The sequence below is a fragment of the Sceloporus occidentalis genome, unplaced genomic scaffold, assembly GCF_023333645.1.
Source record: "Sceloporus occidentalis isolate IW3139 unplaced genomic scaffold, rSceOcc1.0.p SCAF_1, whole genome shotgun sequence".
Lineage (NCBI taxonomy): Eukaryota > Metazoa > Chordata > Lepidosauria > Squamata > Phrynosomatidae > Sceloporus > Sceloporus occidentalis.
Genome location: NW_028316981.1, coordinates 306,624,598 through 306,644,715, shown reverse-complemented (window position 1 = coordinate 306,644,715; position 20,118 = coordinate 306,624,598). Strand labels below are relative to the sequence as shown.

Sequence of the window (20,118 nt, the reverse complement as noted above, 5' to 3'; positions counted from 1 at the left end):
TTCACTACTCTGACTGGTTGTAGGTTTCCTAAAGTCTCAGGATCTTTTTCAATTCTATGAAGGAACATTTTGATGGATCTTCCCATAATGGTGTAGCTGGCCAATCCAGATATACCACTGTTGTATTTTAAATTGTTATGGCACCTCATTGAACTATGTATCCCAGGATTCCATATGTTGGAGTCATGGCAGTGCAATGTGGTATGAAATGGATATGGTGATATAATGCAGATACACTCAGTGACTGCAGTCCATCATTGCCTCAGCATAAATACCTGCATGTGGAAATAATACGTCATGCAGAACAGCAACACTGCACGTCACATGTCAATCATTTGGTGATGTTTTGCAATGCAAGCATTGCTATATGCACTACTCTGCGTCTGCCATTATCATAAGGATACATCTGTTGAGATATGACAAATTCACCCCACATGCATATACCCTCATCATCACTAACAAAATGCCAACCAGTGATTGCCAGGTACAGGTTTGATGCCTGCTATATATCACCTATGTACTGATTCCACTGTGATGTCCTACATTTCTTATGTACTTTCCAGTAATCCAAATGAGAACTTGGTAATACAGTACAATCTTGTATCTATGGGACTAGTACCTGAAGTTTCACTTACCCACTTACTCACTAGGCATTTTCTAGGTCCTCCAGCTTGATACTACAGTATGCTGCAAATGAGTGATGTGCTGGAGGACCAAAAATGCCGAGAGGTGATCTCTCTAGCAATTTCTAGGTCTTCTGGTGTGATTCTATGCTCAAACTTCCTCTGAAGTCATTCATTTTAATAGCATTTGGTATTATCTGTGATTTCGCATTTCCATGGTAAATCCAAGAATGTGTCCCCCGTCAATATGGAGGTGGTACTGCATTTTGACCACCCATGGGTTAAAAAAACCTACAGTTGGACCTCCTTTTCCATGCTGTGACAGGAGCTTCCATCACTGAATGGAATGACTCTTTATACAGAAAGCCATCAAGTTCCACAGGTCTCAACTCACACAGACAATTTATTGCAACTTCCGGCAACACTGACAGTGTTGCTCAAATGAGCAGTTGTTGCAATGTAAACACTTGCAATGTTGAATGTTAATATTTCCCTGACATCACCTCATCCTGAAAAATCAAGCTGCGCACAACAGCACCCCAAGTGTACATTTTAAAAATAATGTTTAGTTGTATCTGTTTTCTTACAAAAAAATATTCATGTTTCCTCATAGGAAGATGGAGGGGGGAAAACACACACACCAACTTTATGCTTTTATCTTTTTTTTTTAATTTGGCATTTTGTTATTTGCATTTATATTAAAGCAAAGTGCATCTTTTCTTATTTTTCTTGTTTATACACATTGCACAATACATAAATAATGATGCTTATAAAACGTCTTTGTATTTACAAGTAATAATATATTTATATATAACATAAAATACATTTTTTTTCTTTTAATAAATCTCAGGGTTCTTTTTAAAGAAGTCTCTCTCTTTTTTTGTTGTTGTTATTTCCCAAAGCACTTCAATGCTAAAATTCCAATGAGAATGCTCCTCTTGTTCACTTAAACCTTTTTTTTAATATATTTAGAAAAATAGCTTATGTTACGGTCTAAACATGCTCATTGAGCTAAGAACAGTGTAAAATTATCATACTAAGTGTATGAATTCAAGAAGAAATAAATGAATGACTGCAGTTTCTGGATACAAACAGTACTATCATAAACCCAACCAGGACAGGTTATACGGAGATAAATACTGAAAATCCTTTTCGTCCTTTATAAAGAAAAATATCAAGAAGGGAGCAAGATGTCTGCATCACAGTTCATAGGCCATGCACCTTATTGTTTTCCCGGCATTACAAATTATCTCTTAAGCACAACAGAAACACAGGCATACCCCTTTCAAACCCATGCTGCTGCTGCTGCTGCTTCCACAATGACACAGACACCTGAAGTCCAAAAGCAGCAGAATAGCTGCAACAGAGAAGGAGTAGGGAAAGAGAAAGGAGATATTAAGAACAAATTTGGCCAATATTTTACTGTGCAGCATTTGCTCCCTAAGCTGACTACATGCGTAGGCACACATGTTGTGTACATTCGATTTTGTGCCATAGTGACCATGTGGGCTTTTTGGGCACCATCAAGGGGTCAGTTTCCTTCATATCTGCAAAGGAGTCAGCATGGCTGTAAGAAAGAGCAGATGGGCTGGCACAAGCTGCAGCAAAGTGGGGTTGTTGTTTAGGTGTGCACATTATGTTGTGTAGCAGGAAGGCACCTCACTGATGTGAATAATTTAGCACCAGGTTCAAGGAGGACTTGTACTTAAAGAGTTGTGTGATCAAGAATGGCCTAGCACGAGATTTCAGGGAAATGGGTTCTAGATCATTCAGACCACATTATCCCCCCTTCTCCCCATTTTTTGCCCATAAAAGAGATCGTAAAAGCTTACACACGTTGCTCATCCTAATACAACCGACCCTCTGTATCCACAAATTCTTTATCCACAGATACCACCATCCATGGCTTAAATAGTAAAAAAATATAAATTCCAAAAAGCAAGCTTTGATTTTGCCATTTTATGTTAAGAGAATCATTTTACTACATTATTTAATGGGACTTGGGCAACCATGGATTTTGGTGTCCATGCGGGGTCTTGCAACCAAACCCCAGCTGATATAGAAAGGGCCCACTGCATAGGTATAGGTATTCTCCCACTACAGATTTTGAAATTTATTTTATGGCCAATGTAGTTGATCTTGCTTTTCATTTTTAATAAAGTAACCTTATCCAGAAATTTATTGAAACTCTGGCAGCTTTTGGAGCAGCTGTCTGTCTTTCTTCGATGACCTCTTTATTCACTTCAATGCAAAAAAATGGATCTTATCAATGGAGCTTTCTGCACACAAATTTACTCCTTTCACAGAAATATACAGTGTAGCCTAAGAACACTGATTATCTACAGGAGCAAACACAGGTCTCTAGGTTGGGGTATGTTTACAAAAGTGGTAAGAGGGAGAGAAGTCTTACGATTATTTTGATTCAAGAGAGGGAACTATGCAAAAATCAGGTTGCATCTAATGCCACCCACCAGGTTGGGGTAATAACTTAAAAAGGATAAAAGATGATCCCCTAGTGAGTTCTCTCCTGTCCCTCTCACCTGCTTTTCTAGGTGCCTTCTGAGTTATTGGTCATTCACACATAATCTTTTGTTTTTCAAAAATACCAGAGCCAAAAAATGCAAAAACAAAAGAACAGAGAGAAAAGAGAAAAAACATCTTTCCATAAGCTATTTCTCAAAACAGAACAAACAAACAGACAAAAAGGTTGCATGAAAAAGCAAGCACTCAGAAGGAGATATTTAGCAGCAAAGTAGTTATAAAATGTCATTTCTGAGTCCGGTCTAAGTGACAGGAGTCATCGGTTATTAAAAATAACCTCCAACCAGCAGGGGCAACTGCTGATGAACTGTCTCGTGTAGCACTGGCCCCAGCCTTTCACAAAGCTAATCTGAACAGTGAAGCCAGTCCATGGTTGCTGCATGAATTCGTGGTCGTTAGGCCTTTGTAAGCTGTAAGCTTTCTCATAGTCAAATGCTTTGATGGAAAAGCCTGGGAACACTTTATGAACCAGTAACGTCCTGGAGTCAGGGTTGTCCAGTGTGGCCGACTTGATGAAAATCGGGTAACTGCTTCGATTGTAAACCCATACCCCATCAACTTCCTTGGTCAGCTGGATGCCATAGCCAATCTTGCTCCGGACCTTCTGCACCAGCTGGCTTTTATTGTCCGAATTGAGCTGTCCGAGGCAGAAGCCATTCCCCTGAGGTAGATCATAGAAGATATCCAGGGAAGGCTCTTGGACAGAATACAGCCGCCCCACACGTGTTTTTTCTTCCCAGTATGCCACCACACACCAGTGTGATGGATCCCCTGCTTCTTGTAGAACTTGGGAATCTAGAAAAAGAAAAAAAAAGAGGGATGTCAGTTTAGTCTCAAAACAATACAGCCTGCTTTAAAAACTTACATACCTGTTGTTCAATCAATACAGAAAGCTGCCTTACCCTTGGTTTACCCAACCGAGTACAATCGACTGAGTGACTAAAGTCTCTCCAGAATTAAGTCCCTTCTTTCCAAGTCCATCAATTCTCCTTTCTGGAGCTGCATTTTCTACATCCCCAAGAGATTAAAATAGACATACTTGGGATTGGAAATATACTAAAAATATTATGAGTAAAAATGCTTTAGCTAACAATTTGTGCTTGTTATTTATAAAATAATATATCATTTGCATGGATTCAAATAAGACCAAACAAATATTTGTGGCTGTTACTTTGGAAAGTCATATTATGAAACTGACTACACCAAATGTGAATATTTGTTGAATATTCAAGAATAACCAGCTGATTCAAGAACCAGCTTTATGAATCATAAAGTGGAAAGAATTAACAGGACTAGACTTATGTTGAGAGCCTCTAGATTTTAACTAGATCTTATAGGAACAAAAAGGGACTGATTGCATGTGAGATCTCTCTCTCTCTCTCTCTCTCTGTGTGTGTGTTGTCTGTGTATGTGTACACACACACACACACACACACAGAGAGAGAGAGAAAGGGGGGGGGTGTTGAACATCCCATATCTGAAATGTTTGGAATCAGATGCATTTGGGATTGGGGGGATTTTGGAATATTTGCATACACATAATGAGGTATCTTGGAGACAGGACTCAAGTCTAAACATGAAATTCATTTATGCTTTGCATACATGTTATACACATAGCCTATAGGTAATTTTAGACATAATAATTTTAATAATTTTGTTCATGAAACAGAATTTGTGTACACTGAACCATCAGAAAAGCAAAGATGTCACTATCTCAGCTACTAGTGTGGACAATTTTGGATATTGGAGTACAGTGCACCCGCATTATACACATGGGGAGGAAGGGGCGGTGTGTCCCATAGGGATGAATGGGGCGCACGCCCATGTGCGTTAACGCATGCATGAGCCCCATTCATTTAAATGGGGCTCGAGCATAGGCAGTTTTTGTTTTACGCAGGGGAGTTCAGAACAGAACACCCCCCCACGTAAACAAAGGGCGCACTGTATTTCAGATTTTGGAATTCCAGAATTGCAAAGGGAGACTCAACCTGTACTGCAAACCCTTTCATTACAAAAGTTCTTTTTCACCATGACCATCACCATGGGACAATTATCAACAATGATTCACATTCTGATCTGGCAGCAACAAGGCAAAGTCAATATAAGTTGAACATTTTATCACTATGCCTCTGACACTGTTATGTAATTGGCAATACCCTAATGCATAACATAGTAAGTGGCCTTCACACTAGCCAGGTGATTCTGAGAACTGCATCCAAAGAGGTAACTTTCCCAAAGCCCAGCTGGTATGGGTATATGTATGTATGGATTATGTATGGTATATATAACAGATTTATTCAGCCCCAACATATTTTGAACTCAAAAGCACTACTCTTTGGAGGAAATCTGTAAGAATTGAACCTTTTCAACCAAGGAGACTGCATGCCGGTGCCTCAACTTCTTACCATGTCCAGATTCCTAATAACCAATCAAGCACCTCTCTTTCACTTCTGTGAAAGAGAGAAAGGATGCTCTGCATAAAAGATGCCGGCTTCATAGTGTAGGGAACAACTGTTGCTCTCACAGGAGCATCAGAAATGAGACACTAGACTTTAAGCAGTCACAACAGGTCTCTCTTCATATCAGTTCTCAGAAGCTTCAACACATCACAACCACATCAAATAATGGTCTCACACTGACCATGAACAGCTGGATCAAGCTCTCTGTGACCCTTAAAACTTCCACAAATAGGGTGATCTAGGTCAACTGACCAAGTACAAAAGTAGTACAGCTGGCCCTCAGTATCCACAGATGCTTTATCCATCTATTCAACCACCCATGGCTTGAAAATAGATAGACAGACTGATAGATAGATAGATAAAGAGACAGACAGATATTGCAAAAATCAAATCTTGGTTTTGCCATTTTATACAAGGGACATAATTTTACTATGCCACTCCATTTAATAGAACTTGAGCATCCACAGATTTTGGTATCTGGGTGGGTGTGGTCCTGGAACCAAACCCCTACAAATACCAAGGGCCCAAGCACACAGTATTAACAATTTGAGAATGATCTTGGCAAACTGTTCCCTCTCCCCCTACCTTCATCTGACTTCCAACCATCTATTCTATATTATTCACGAATAGGGTCAAAGCACCATGTTGTGGTCAAAGATATGGGGAAAAGATGCAAAACAACAGCATAGTGTGCCATCCTGTGTATCCTATAATTGATTTCTTTCCTGCACCCCCACCCCTATCTTCAAATCCTGGATGCAGCCATTCAGTTTAAGCCAGAAGTAAATCAATGACAGATAACATAATACTATAGACCTGCTAATCAGCCACAGACATCTTCTGTGATGTCAAATGTGAGTAAGCAGGGCTGACAGCTAAGGTACTGCACAGCCTAACCCACTGCGTACATCACCCTGTGCTTAAAAGCCAATCCCTAGCTTTGTTTCATATAATAATTTTCCCCCTTGTCATTTAAGGGGGGAAGGAGGGAGTCGTTTAAAAAAAAAGTGAACCATAGCTCTGTCCAGACTGGCGAAGTAGGGTAAATTCATCTGTTATAATTTACAGGCCTTATTTACGCCTATAGCCAGATCTCTGGTCATAAATGCTAAAGGATGCAGACGTCAGAGGAGCTATAAATCTGATTGAATTGCAGTTAGACTGTGGTTTGTGGTAGCAGGGTGGAGACCGGAAGTCTTGCATTTGTTAGGGGGGAAAATGCAGGGGAACAAAAGGGGGGGTGAGCGTGAGTGTCTCCCTTTCCTCCCCACCAAAGCCCTCTCCTTAAAACTATGTCTCTATTTGCTAAACAGAGGAAAGGAGACAATTCTCACGACTGCTGTTGGAAAAGAGTAGGGAGAGAAATTACTGGCTGAGGAGCTAGTAATTCTGTAAAGCTTTTTACAGACATGCTAAGACCTAGAAACTCCCAAAGCTCTGCAAATGTTATTTTAAATAAAGGAACAATGGAAGGGAAGGCAGTATAAGTTGAAGACTGACATTTAGCATATTTCTACCCTCACCTTGCCACCCCCCACTCCGGCCTCCCTGCAACACATCCCTTGTATGAAAAGAGCAGCTATGAGTATAGTCGCATAAACATGAATACATAAACACTTCAAAACATCCTCTAACACCTTTCAGTGGGAATCCACATCTTGCTTGTATCATGACTCTGAACAGGCTGGGATGGATCCAGATTTAGCTTTCTGTACATGGAAAGGCTCTACCAGTGATTTCCAAATTCCGGTCCTCCAGATGTTTTGGACTTCAGCTCCCAGAATTCCCAACTGTCCAACCAAGCTGGCTGGGGCTTCTGGGAGATAAAGTCCAAAACTCCACAGTTTGGGAATCCCTGCTCTACACTCTTCTATTCCATCAGCTTGGCTCACTCCATTCGGCACTCTCCTCACCCCCCACGGGCAACATTTTCAGGGGCCTAGGAGAGGTGCAGAGGTTGGAAAAGTTGTTTGTTGTTGTTGTGTTATATTTCCACAACTCCTTGTTCCTTAGCCAGCATGGCTGGGGGACTGTAGAAGCTGGAGTCTCAAATTGTATTTTTTTCCAGCCTACTATGAGCTTTTCCATAGCTCAGCAAACAAGGTGACAACCTAGTGATAGAGACTTCTGTATGTAAGTATGATCTGCTGCAAAAGCACTATACACGTGCAAGTAATTAATAAATTCCATTTACCACAGGCAACTATTACAGTGCAATGCATGTAGTATGAATGCAATGCTAATTTCATTCTTTAATTTCATTATTTTTAGCAATTTTCTTCCCCATTGCAAGACATTTCGAAAACTGCATTTTTTTCAAAGACTATTTGCACTTTGGGCATTATTCTGTGCAAAACCTGCACACACTGTTTTGCAAAGGAAACATTTTCTGCTCAGAAAATACGTCTGCTCAAAAAATGCTGTCGCTGAGGCCTGATTCTGCACAAAATTTGCATGTGGGGTTTTTCTTACTTTGCACAGAAAACAGCATTTTCTTCATAGAAAATAATATTACTGCTCAGAAATACTATTTTCAGTACAAAAATGGCATCTTAAAAAAACCCACCTTGCAAAGATTCTTGTCAGCCCAGGATTCTTCCCACCAGCATTTCCTAACATCTGAGTAACATATTTCAACCATTTTACAAATATTTTTTCCATTCCTAACATGTGGAGAGGCCTATAGAGAATAGCTGCAATAGGAAAACCAGCTCCAATTGAGCTCAACAAAAATCACTTCCAAATGAAGCATTTACAAGTACAGTGTTCAGCTGCTTTCATTATCTAGTCCAATGACATCTAAAAGAATAGGGCAGCATATGGACTGGGGATCTAGACTCATCTGTCATGCTGCATCATTATTTCTTTTTCTCCTTGTAGTTTATACAGGGCAAGCTGGATAGTCTAGGAAAGTTACTTTTTTCTCTTTGGATTGCAGCTCCCAGAATCCTGCAGATACCATGGCCCACATCAAGTGGATTATTTTCCTAAACAAACCAAATTATTGAATTATTTCAATAGGATATAGGAAATAACCACAGTTCTCTGAGATGATAACTGTACTTTAAAAATATTTGAACTCAGCCTAAAACAATACATTTTCAACACAGCTTCAAAATTTCTTCAACACAAGGCTTCCAACCCTTCTTTTATAGGAGCCCATAGATTCTGACGCAAATAAACATGACACAGACCTGAATCCTGTTTGTTAGTCCCACCTATATGGAATCAGTTGTTGAATTGATAAATCCCATTAATTCAGGAATAAAAACAGGATTCAGGCTTCTCTTATCCAGAATTTCAAAATATTTCAAAAATAAAAACCTTTTTCCAAGTGTGTCTGAGATTGTGGCACCTTTGCTTTCTGATGGCCCAATGCACACAAACTTTGTTTCATGCACATTTTTGAAAAAATACTGTATAAAATTACCGTCAGGCTATATGTACAAGGTGTATATGAAATCTAAATGAATTTTGTGTTTAGACTTGGATCCCATCTCCAAGTTATCTCATTATGTACATATTCAAATACAGATATTCCAAAATTTAAAAAATTGAAAAATCGCTATCCAAAGCACCTCTGGTCCCAAGCATTTCGGATAAGGAAAGCTCAACTCTTTTAAAAGTGTGCATGGAGGGTTAACATTAGCTAGGATACTATTTCCTTAGTAATGCAAAGCAACGTGTTCAGAAAAAAAAACCTAAAAGGGCCAGCATTTGGAAATTAAGACAGACAGAAAAGTTTATGACCTATCCAGCCAGAAAAAAGTAAGTAAGTAAATGAAAACTCCATGTCTAGATCCTGATAAAATAGGCAAGACCGATGGAATACACTATGAGGAAGGCCTCAATTTTGTCTTTTAGTTCTTCCCCCACTTCCCCATTGCCTTTTCCCGGTGCCTCACAATACTTTGTTTCATATAACTATCCCACTGAAACCTGGCACCGAAAAAGGGGGGAGAGGGGAACTGAGTTAAGAGGAGGGGGAAAGGAGGTTGCAAAGGCCTGGAGGGAAGAAGGGGGAGTAGTGGGAGAGAGAAGGAGGCAAAACTCTCGTATCAAATTACTTTTAACCTAACTTTCCAAAACTACTTCAGTGCAGTTGTCAGGGAGGGGATCAGGATACAAAAATGTACAATTATTTCCCTGGGTTAAAGGAAAGGGAGGGTGGAAAAAAGGACCAGAGTGTGGGCTGGGGGAAGTGTCTACTTTCTTAAAAGCAAAAAAAGAAAATGGAAGAGACGGGGCTAATGCTGGCAATGGGGCCCTGCTATCTGTATATCTATGTGGAAGAAGCCTTCTGAAGCTACCCTCTTCTGCATGAAAGAAAATCTCCCAGACTGCATTCTTTCCCTTTCATCTCCTTGACCCGCCAGTCCACCCAGCAATTTTCAGACAGACGTCAGTTAAAGAGACGTTTTCAGATTACGTTAATTGCCCAGCCTAGATAAATTGCAGGCTCTTCTCTCTCTGGAGGAGTGTGTGTGTGTGTGTGTGTGTGTGTGTGTGTGTGTGTGTGTGCGCACGCACGCCGGAGGGGAAAGGAGAGACAGAGAAAGCAGTGGCAGGGGGAGGGAATCCTCCATTATATGTCTTTTGAAACTAAGTTCTCAGACCAGCTCACTGCAGTGACCTCCCTGAATGCAAGAGTTCCTCCATGGGTGGTAGGAGCAAAAAGAGGCACCAAAAAAGCAAAAAGTAACTAGAAGTCGTGACTGCAAAGGAGGACAAGGTGCTGCAAAATGGAGGATGTTCAAGAAAAACGTGGGACATTACAAAATAAAAGCTAGAACACTAATATAAATGCAACTTCATGCATCTTAATCATGCTCAAAATGGAGGGCATTTGGGATTCCTCCTGGGATGAAGGTTTTGAAATGTAGGACATGTCCAGGACAAGGAGCACATCTGGGTCACCCCACAGAGTTCATGTAGCCACTGGGTGAGCTGGCTATTTGTACCACCACCTTCTCTATCATGAAAGTGAATCTTAACCAGCCCATTCCCCCAAAGTTTCCCAAGATTTCAAATCAAGTGCAGAGGTGGCCAAGTGGTTCTCTGTGCATTCTGGGACACACTGCTTCTTGACACACTGTAGCCTATGGAGGACCAAAAGATGGAGCAGGACTTACAGAGAACGTGGGTACCAACCACAACTTCAAAATTCTACTTTTCTGGACTCTTGTCCCACTTCAGTGTGCTCCAAATAACTGCTTTCTGAACTTACTGCACAAATTTTAGACCCAGTGCAATGTTGTTTGGATAAGCATTCCTTTTGAATGTTAGAGAAGCTTCCAAAATTCGTGCTGTGAATTTGGAGATGGGGCCACTTCTAAGACTGATGGTTCCTAAAGGTTCTAACCACATCTTTAATGGAACTAGGAAAGCACTGGGAAAATGTATATATTTAGCCTTCCCTGTCTGAGCGCTCTGGTGCCACAAGAAACTACAATTCCCAGGATTCCCTAACATTGAGCCAGGGCAGTTAAAGCCGCCTCAAACTGGATTATTTCTGCAGTGTGGATTGAATCCTAGAGTGCTACCTATACAGCACCATTGTACATACTATATAACTGCTCTTGTGGGTCTATCCTATGGAATCCTGATAATTTTAAGATCAGTAAGTTGCTTAGGAGAGCCAGCATGGTGTAGTGGTCTGAGCATTGTATCATTACTCTGGAGACCATGGTTTGAATCATCACTCGGCCACAGAAACCTGCTAAGTGACCTTGGGCAAATCACACTCTCTTAGCCTCAGAGGAAGGCAAAAGCAAACCCTCTCTAAACAAATCTTGCCAATAAAACACTGTGGTGAGTTTGCTTGAGGATCGCCATAAGTTAGAAATGACTTGAAGGCCCACAATAGAATTTTCTCCTACAGACCTCTAATACTGTAGTTCAAAGGTGTGTGACAGAGCTTTATAAGCAAAGAATTTTAGGTATCTCACCAAACTACAAAACCCAGGATCCCACAGGATGGAGAATGGCAGTTAAATGGGTATGAAACTGGCCTTTTTGTTGTTGTTGTGTGCCTTCCAGTCACTTCTGACTTATGATTACCCTAAGGTGAATGTATCACAGGGTTTTCTTGGCAAGTTTCTTCAGAGAGGGTTTGCCATTGCCATCCTGAGGATGAGAGTGTGTGACTTGTCCAAGGTCACCCTGTGGGTTTCACGGCCGAGCGGGAGTTCAAACCCTGGTCTCCACAGTTGTAGTCCAACACTCAAACAACTAAACCACGCCGGCTCTCTGAAACTGACATTACTGTAGGACAAATGTTATCTTTCCCCCATTCCATGAATAAGGTAAGTCCTTTGGTGCATTTTAAGAAGCATCAATATGCTGTTCAATTCCACAAACAAGTTATCGCGCATAAGAAAATAAGCCCCAGATGAGAGAGTTTTTCATCTTAAACCAGCATAAAAGTCAAATGTGATGTCCATGTTGCTATATGCATTAATATGCTTTCTCAGGGCAGTTTTGGAGGAGCCTTGTATCACTCTCATGTCATCATTACCCTGCTCCACTCACTGAACTGCATGAAGTTTCACCCATACCTGGTCTCCACTCGAAACCATCTCTCACGGCTCCTTCTCTCTCTCTCTCTCTCTTTTTAACTGGGGAAACTATTATGAAGAAAAAGATGGAACAGCTGCACAGTGCCTTCTAATTACTAGCATCGAGGAGCCCTCTGTCTGGAAAGACTTTCAGATTGGTTTACCACTGGCTACTCTAGAATCCACAACAGACTGAAGGAATCTTACTAGCAGACAGCTAGCTTGGGCTGCAGTTGTTTGGATGCACATCAGCACCCAACGTGCAACCCAACTGAGCTGCAAATTTATCATTCATTTGCTGCTGATTATCAACTGAATGCGTCTTCACTGCTGCAAAGGTCTCATTTCCACAGTTTCAATTCACAGAAAATGGGACTCAGTTAATGATGGAAGAGCTGCTGGTCGTTCCAGCTGTCCCAGGAGAGCCAATGGCACAGATGGTCCCATTATTCAATGCCATGGCTGGGCAACTCATTCAGAACCAAAGGCCAAATTAGCCATATATCATGAGACAGAGAACTGCAGCACATTTGCATTTCCAGCTGCATGCAATTAACATAATTTGCATATCATTTTCATGAATGAGGCAGGTGACAAACAACTGTTTGTTGTTCATGTTACATTCAACCATCATTTTCAGTTCAGTATTAAGAGTTAAAATTCCTAAATTTGAGGATGAAAAAATTCAAATCCTTTGCAACTACTCAACAGACATACTTATCCCCAAACCTCAGGTGGGCTGTCACTTATGGTAGCACAGAATGAACACTTAATGATCCAAATAGCCATTTGTCACCTTACTTAAAATGAAATGAAATTCTATTTTAAATCTGGTATTTTTAATAGCTTCAAAACTACTCTGCAGATACAGAAAGTACAAGTGAATTCAGAGTTTCTGATACAAAGAGGCAGAATAATTTCCTCCTGAAGCCAATCCTGGTCAAGGAATTGTTTTGTTCTACATCTCCATAGTGACTAAATCACTCAAACAATGCATGCCTGTGTACACTAAGCCAAGAGCTTGGAAAATATACTTGTTTGGACTAGACCTCCCAGAATCTACAGCTCCCAGAATCTGGTTAGTAGCTGCAGTCCAAGAAAATAATTTTACCAAGTTCTGCAAAGACATCTTTCTAGTATGAGAGCAATTCAAATAAAGTAAACAAGGTCTTGGACTACAGCATTGCGTATTCCAACACACATTTTAAAAATCCTGGGTCTAGGCCATAGATCTTCACAGCAGCCTATGAAACTGTTAAGACGTATTCAGCTGTCTCTAGGTGACTATAATTTTTGATTGTCAAAAATGTAGTAGCTTCGAGAAAGTCACATTCCAGCACCACTCAGTATTTACTATGTATTTATTAAAAGTATGTTTACTGCCTCTTAGCCTACCAAATAAAAACAGATAAAAAAAAGTTGTTCTATTAAAACAGGTAAAAACAACTAAAAACAGTCTTGACAAACATACAATTAAAACAAAAGCCATGTGTGGATTACATACAACATAAAAATGCCCAGTAGGGATAGAGGTCAGCGTCAGCCCAATTTCTTTTATAAAAGACTTTCAAGCCACAAGGATGCTATAAAGGAAGCTCTATCTTATGTATATTCCAATTTAGCATCTTGTGGTGGTTGCAGCAGGTTATCCCCTTAAGAGCTTAAATTCCAGGCAGGCTTGGAAGGAGGTGGACTTTCAGATATTCTGACCCCAGGCCTTTTATGGCCTTCCACATCAAAATCAGCATCCTGAACTGATCTCAGAAGCAAACTGGAAGCCAGTGCAATTCCTACAAGATCAATATAATGTCCAACACAAAAGTCTGTCACCATATTATACACAAGCTGAACACTTTTCAAGGATTGCCCCGAGTAAAGCGTGTTACAATAATATAATAGGGAAGTATGTAAGGTATGGAACATGAAGGCCAAATCTGCCTTCTCTAGGGAGAGGTATAGCTGGGTGCACTCACACTCAGTTCTTCACTGGATCCAAATCACAGTTCAGGACTTCAACAGCTTCCTTTGCCTGATGAGAACAAGAGCTATTGCTGGCTATCATAAACATAATGGTAAGACTCAAACTCCAAACCTCAGATGATCAGTAATCTAGTCCCCAAACTATGCCCTTTAAGAGATTTTGGACTTCAGCTTCCAGAATCCCAGACTATTGGACAACATGGCTGAGGCTTCTTGAAGCTGTAGTCCAAAATCTCTTAAAGGGCACAGTTTAGGGACCACTGATGTAGATGTTAAAAGGCTTAGAGAGCAGTATCAAGTCTTGTGGAACACCACAGGCTAAAAGTCATGAGGCTCAATAACAATCCTCCAGTGCTACCAGAACTGTCAAAAAATTGTGGGGGCCTCCAGCTCCTTATCAACAAATAACCCAAATATTATGACTGATTATATCAAATACTGTTGAAAGATCCAACAGATACAGGTCAACGGCCAAGGATGTTGAGAGGCGTTCCTGCATCAGGTATCACACAGTTTGAGGAGAAGATTATGAGAGGGGGATATTTATGGTTGGGTTTTGGGGGCAGGCTTTCCAAGGACAGTGTGCGGGCGCTCTCCCTGAGAGAGCCTGTCCTTTTCCTAATGAGGAAAAGGATGGGCAGGTGCTTGGGGGACAGAACATGTGGGGGAATGGAGCAGCACACACACAGAAAGGCATTTGCATGAGTAGAGAGAAGCATTCACACACGCAGGGAGAGGTGCACACATACCCAAGGGACAGGGGAGCATGCATGGCAGACAGAGCATGGGGGAAGGTGCGAGGGGGGTTGACTGGGTGTTACCCCCCTTCTGGGGTGTCACACAGTGCAGTCCACACCCCCTGGTGATGCTATTGAGGATGTTTCTGTCACCCAACTAAGCCTAAATCAGAATGCAATGGAGCCACATATAATCCATTTCATCCATGAATGCCTAGATCTGTGCTGTTACCACCTGCTCTAAGCTTGTACTTTAAAAAGAAAGATTAGAAACTGGCTAATAGTTATCTAGGCTGTCCAGCAAAGGTTTCTTCAACAATAGTCACATAATTGCTTCTTTTAGAAGAACTAGGATACAACTTTCTATCAAAGAAGCACTGACAACTGCCATCCAGTCAGCCAATATACCTTTGGTAGTTCTATTTAGCCAGGATGGATAGGAGTCTAACAAACAAGTAAGTGGTTGGCCTTACTGCTCCAAGCAATAAGCAATTAAATAAATTGAATAAGCAAATAAATAAATAAACTTGTCCATTTCAGCAGGCCAAAAAACCTGAAACTCATCCATCTAAACTAGACAAATGTGTACTCCAAGCAGCTATTCTCAGTATGATAGGGCAAAGTCAGAATGGATCTGAGCAATTTTCTCTACTAAATGTTTTGCAATTTCATTAACAGCTTCCTGCAGGTTTCTCAATAGCATCGCACATGGTCATCATAAAGTTATTCAGCTCTGACCCTGATTCATCCCATCCTATATATGGATTTGAATTTTTTTTTTTCAAAATTAACCACTACATCCCTTTATGAGACCACCCATAATGTACATAATAGCTAATCAAGAAGCGCTCGAGTTTCACGCCAGTTCTGACTAAGACTAACACAAAACAAACTATTAGGGATCTAATGATTCCTGTTGTTGTTTATACAAGAACAAGCAAAAGATGTTTTTTCACTGGTTCCTCACATCTTCTGAATGATGATGATTTCAATGCAACTGCAATCTAGGAAACTGAATCTCCTATCTCTTTCCTTTAGTAGTGTAAGAAGCAGCTGAAACAACAGAGAGACTCCAAAGCAGCAACCAGGCTGTGGTGTCATACTTACTTAGTGAGTCCTTAATCTGTGGATTATTGACATGACAGACCATAATATATATCTCTTTAGGAGCCATTATTGGCAATGCCAGTGGATGCTTATGGGGCCTTTAATCCCCAGATTCACAGACCAGACCATAAATTTGTGTCTGAGTCTAATTAGGCAGTTATTACTCTACACATAAAGTAGCTCTACAAGCTGAAGTATGTGATTTTTTTTAGAGGATTCCCACCCAGCAATAGAGATGCCCTTTGGATAAAACCATTTTCAGTAGGAAAAATACAGAAATTCTATAAAATTTATTTCCCCCTTCTTAAGGAAAACATGCAAGTTAGCAAGTACATCTGTTAAGTCCTGGTTACTGTAAAATCTGTGCTGCCTCTTTTTCTAGCCATGTTCAGATTACCACCATCATCCTATGACTTAAAACAACAGGAAGGTCTGGGGATCTACCAAATATTTTCTGTACTATGGAATCTGAATTAGAATTTGGCTTCTTTATTTCCTATTTAAAAGCAAGCTTCTAATCCAAATAATCAAAAAAGCCATTTTGAAAACATCTGTGCATCATCTTAAGGACATTCTTTCTCCCAAACCATCCAGAGTCAATCCCCTTATGATCTTAAGACCACCTACATGGTTGAAAACAGCAGGCTGTATAGTCCGTATCACCCTAGCCAACATGATGCATGACCTTCAAGCAAAATGTGCCCCAGTGGCAGTGTGCTATGGCTTGCCACATGCTTGACAACCTCATCACTACCTTGCTTGTGCAAGCAAAGGGTGGCAGCTAAACCAGGCTTTATGGAATACTAGCAGGCTGTCATTTTGAGTCTTGTGAACTGCATTCAGTTTGGGAAGAATAGCATGGGGATTTAGAGGGGGGACTACACTTCTCAGAATCCTCCAGACAATGCAGGTCCAAGGTCTAGTCATAACTAGAGAAGGCCTCACACAACTCAGTTATCTCATGTTATCATGCATTCTTGCACTGTATCACACTTATTTGGGTGGAATTCTTCTGAATTTCCTGTAAGCATGAAACTGGGAGTGGAAGACATTCTTAGAAATTCTTTGTGTAACAGGAAAGTGATTTTACTGCTAACATTATTTTTTTTAAAAAAAACTTTTAACTTAGGAGGTACTGCTCTGACTTCCTCTGTTGCTTCTCTGGATCCCATCCAATATATGACTTTGGTGCAAGACATAAATGAAACAGGAGAGGGAAGAGCTAATATAATGGGAGGAAATCTTAGACAGTGTAGAGCGTGATAGAGAGACAGCATGATGCAGTGGTTTAAGTCTTTGTCTACAAAGGGTTCCAATCTCAGCTTGGCTATGAAAACCCAATGGGGGACCTTGGGCAAATGACACTCTCTCAGCCTCAGAGGATGGCAATGGCAAACTTCCTCTGCAGAAACTTGCCAAAAAAACTGTGATAGGTTCGCTTTAGGGATGCCATCAATCGGAAACAATTTGAAGGCAAACAACAGAGCATGATCCATATAATTTTGTTTGAGATTCTCAGCTTTAGATTAGCGTCCACATACACAATGGATAGGTGGCTTCATAAGTAATTGTGGCCTTCAAATACATGCTAACTTGGATTCCGCTATCTCTTTACAAAATGGGAATAGTTAGGGCTGGTTTTTAAAAAATAAGATCCATGCGTAACTGAATTGAGAAGCGGATAGATGAAAGGTGGTAGTCTACTAGAGTTGACTCTATGCTCACGCATGATCCCCAGCACACACCTTGATTCTACTGACTTTGCTGGATGCACGAACAGAGCCATGGGGAGCACATTTTGGGGGGTTGTGTATGTGTGTATTTACTGAGCAACGTACAACAGAAAACCCCACATTTCATAGCATGCTAAAAACAGTCTTGGAGGAGGGAGCATGCAGAAATTGATTCATAAATGCTTCATTAGTCACTGCTGCTGTCTAATTATGACATGTAATCAATTACTACCCATACAAAAGTGGGGGGGGGGGGTGATCTGAAAAGGAAGAAGAAGGGAGTAGGAAGAAAGGAGTAAAAATCTTTTTTAAAGCCTAATTGTATTTTCTTTAAAAGCCAGCAGGCAGGAGCCATGGAGTCCTCAAATGAGTACACTTTATAGCTAGAAAAAATATGCAGGCACACAAGACTAGTAGGGCTGGCCTGCCTGTCTCTAGTGGTTAGACTAAAGCCAGCTGACTCCAGCTTCCTCTGTCCCAGGCAATAGGCTTCATCAGCCATGCAAATTATAGAGTACTGCGGTGTCTGAAGGCCGAATTTCTACTTAGCTCAGAAGGGGGGGGGGAGCCTTAGAAGAAGGGCGGGAATCAAGAAACACAGCCAAATCCATTCATAATATTTACAGTAAATTGCTCTCTTTGCTATTGTTTGGTATACAGCCCAGCCTAATTATTTTCAAAGTTTTAATTTCCAGAACCTTTGTCCCCCCTCCTGCATGCCTCCTTCTCTCGAAATATCCCCCAAAGGTCTCAGACTTCTACTCCCACTCAGGCTCTAAAACAAGTCATTATTGTTAATAATCTACATAGTGTTTGGGGGGGAGGCAAGGGAAGACTTTGTTTATCCTCACAACAACCTTATGAGGTAGGCTGAAAAACAGACGGGCTAAAGCTAATGAGCTTTAGGAATAAATCAGGATTTCGTTTCTCAACTGTAGTCAATAAATCAGAGGGAAAGTAGGAATGGGAAGACAAGACAAGATCCTAAAGTGCAAAGATGTAATACTGAAGTTAGGATCGTCCAAACCAAGGTGTCCCCAATCACCATGTATGGATGTGAGAGCTGGACAGTGAAGAAAGCTGATAGAAAGAAAATCAACTCATTTGAGATGTGGTGCTGGAGAAGAGTGCTGAGGATACTGTGGACAGCTGAAAAGACAAACAAGTTGGGGGGCCTTGAACAGACTAAAACTGAATTCTCCTTGGAAGCCAAGATGATCAAATTGAGGCAGTCATACTCTGGCCACATCATGAGAAGGCATGATTCATTAGAAAGGGCAATAATGCTAGGAAAGGTAGAAGATGGTAGAAAGAAAGGAAGACCAAATACGAGACGGCTAGACTCAATCAGGGAGATCACAGGCTTGAACCTGCAGGAGCTGAGCAGAGAGACAGAGCATAATGCAACTTGAAGGTGTCTCATCCATAGGATCACCATGAATTGAGGCCAACTCTAAGGCAGTTAACAACAGGATTCCCATCTGACCCAGTCCAAACTTCCATAAGCAGTTACCCTATTGGTCCTAAACATCCTGCCTTTTCATTTTATGCTCTGAAACAAACCATTTGCATGGTGTATATGCCTTCTTATTTTAAGACAATGAATACTAGCATACAAATATTGAATAATACCTTAAATATAAAAAAAACATTTACATGTACCTTAAACATACTGCCTACATACAGTACATTAATGATATTAAAAGTACAGGAAGAAAAGTAGGATATGCAAGTCACAAAGAAGACAGGGTGATAAACTTCAACACATGAGACTTTATACAAGTGCTGAGAGATGCCATACTGAGGGGTGGCAGCGGGAAGGACATGTATTTGCAAATATCAGAATGATGGCTTTTTGAAAACCCTTGACAAAAAGAAAGATGGAAAAGATTTCAGAATGGAAAAGCAGCACTGAACTAAGGCTGCCATCTACATTGCAGAATTAATCCAGTTTGACACTGCTTTAACTACCATGGCTCAAAGGTGTGGAATTCTGAGATTTATAGTTTTGTGAGATATTCGTCTTCTCTATCAGGGAGCTCTGGTGCCACAACAAACTACAAATCCCAGGATTCCACAGGTTGGAGTCATGAAAGTTAAAGCGCTGTCAAACTGCAAATAAATTTTTATTCTGACAGGCTTTCAGAACAGAAAGTTTTTAAAGCATGGGCTAAGAGTGCTGTGTTATTTTAAAGTGAACTGTTTTTTATTGCCTTTTATCTTTTTCAATTGCATGTTTATCATTCTGGGTATATATGGAATTTAAAAAAATATTGTAAATAGTTTACTTCCATTTTAAATTTCAGGTGTTGTGTTTTTGCCTGTATTATCCTTTTTCAATTGCAAGCTGCCGTAAGTCCTAATTTTGGGAGAAAGATGGA

The 20,118-nt window shown here is 40.6% G+C and overlaps 1 protein-coding gene across 1 annotated transcript in view; it reads right to left on the bottom strand.

The window, feature by feature from the left end:
* Positions 1–997: 997 nt before the first annotated feature.
* The window catches only part of LOC149324202 (SMAD family member 7-like), a 61,420-nt gene continuing 42,299 nt past the window's right edge, over positions 998–20,118 (bottom strand). Inside the window, exon 4 of the mRNA XM_089497540.1 lies at positions 998–3,959. Coding sequence (XP_089353666.1) covers positions 3,421–3,959 — 539 coding nt within the window. The 3' untranslated portion in view covers positions 998–3,420. The remainder of the gene's footprint in view (positions 3,960–20,118) is intronic.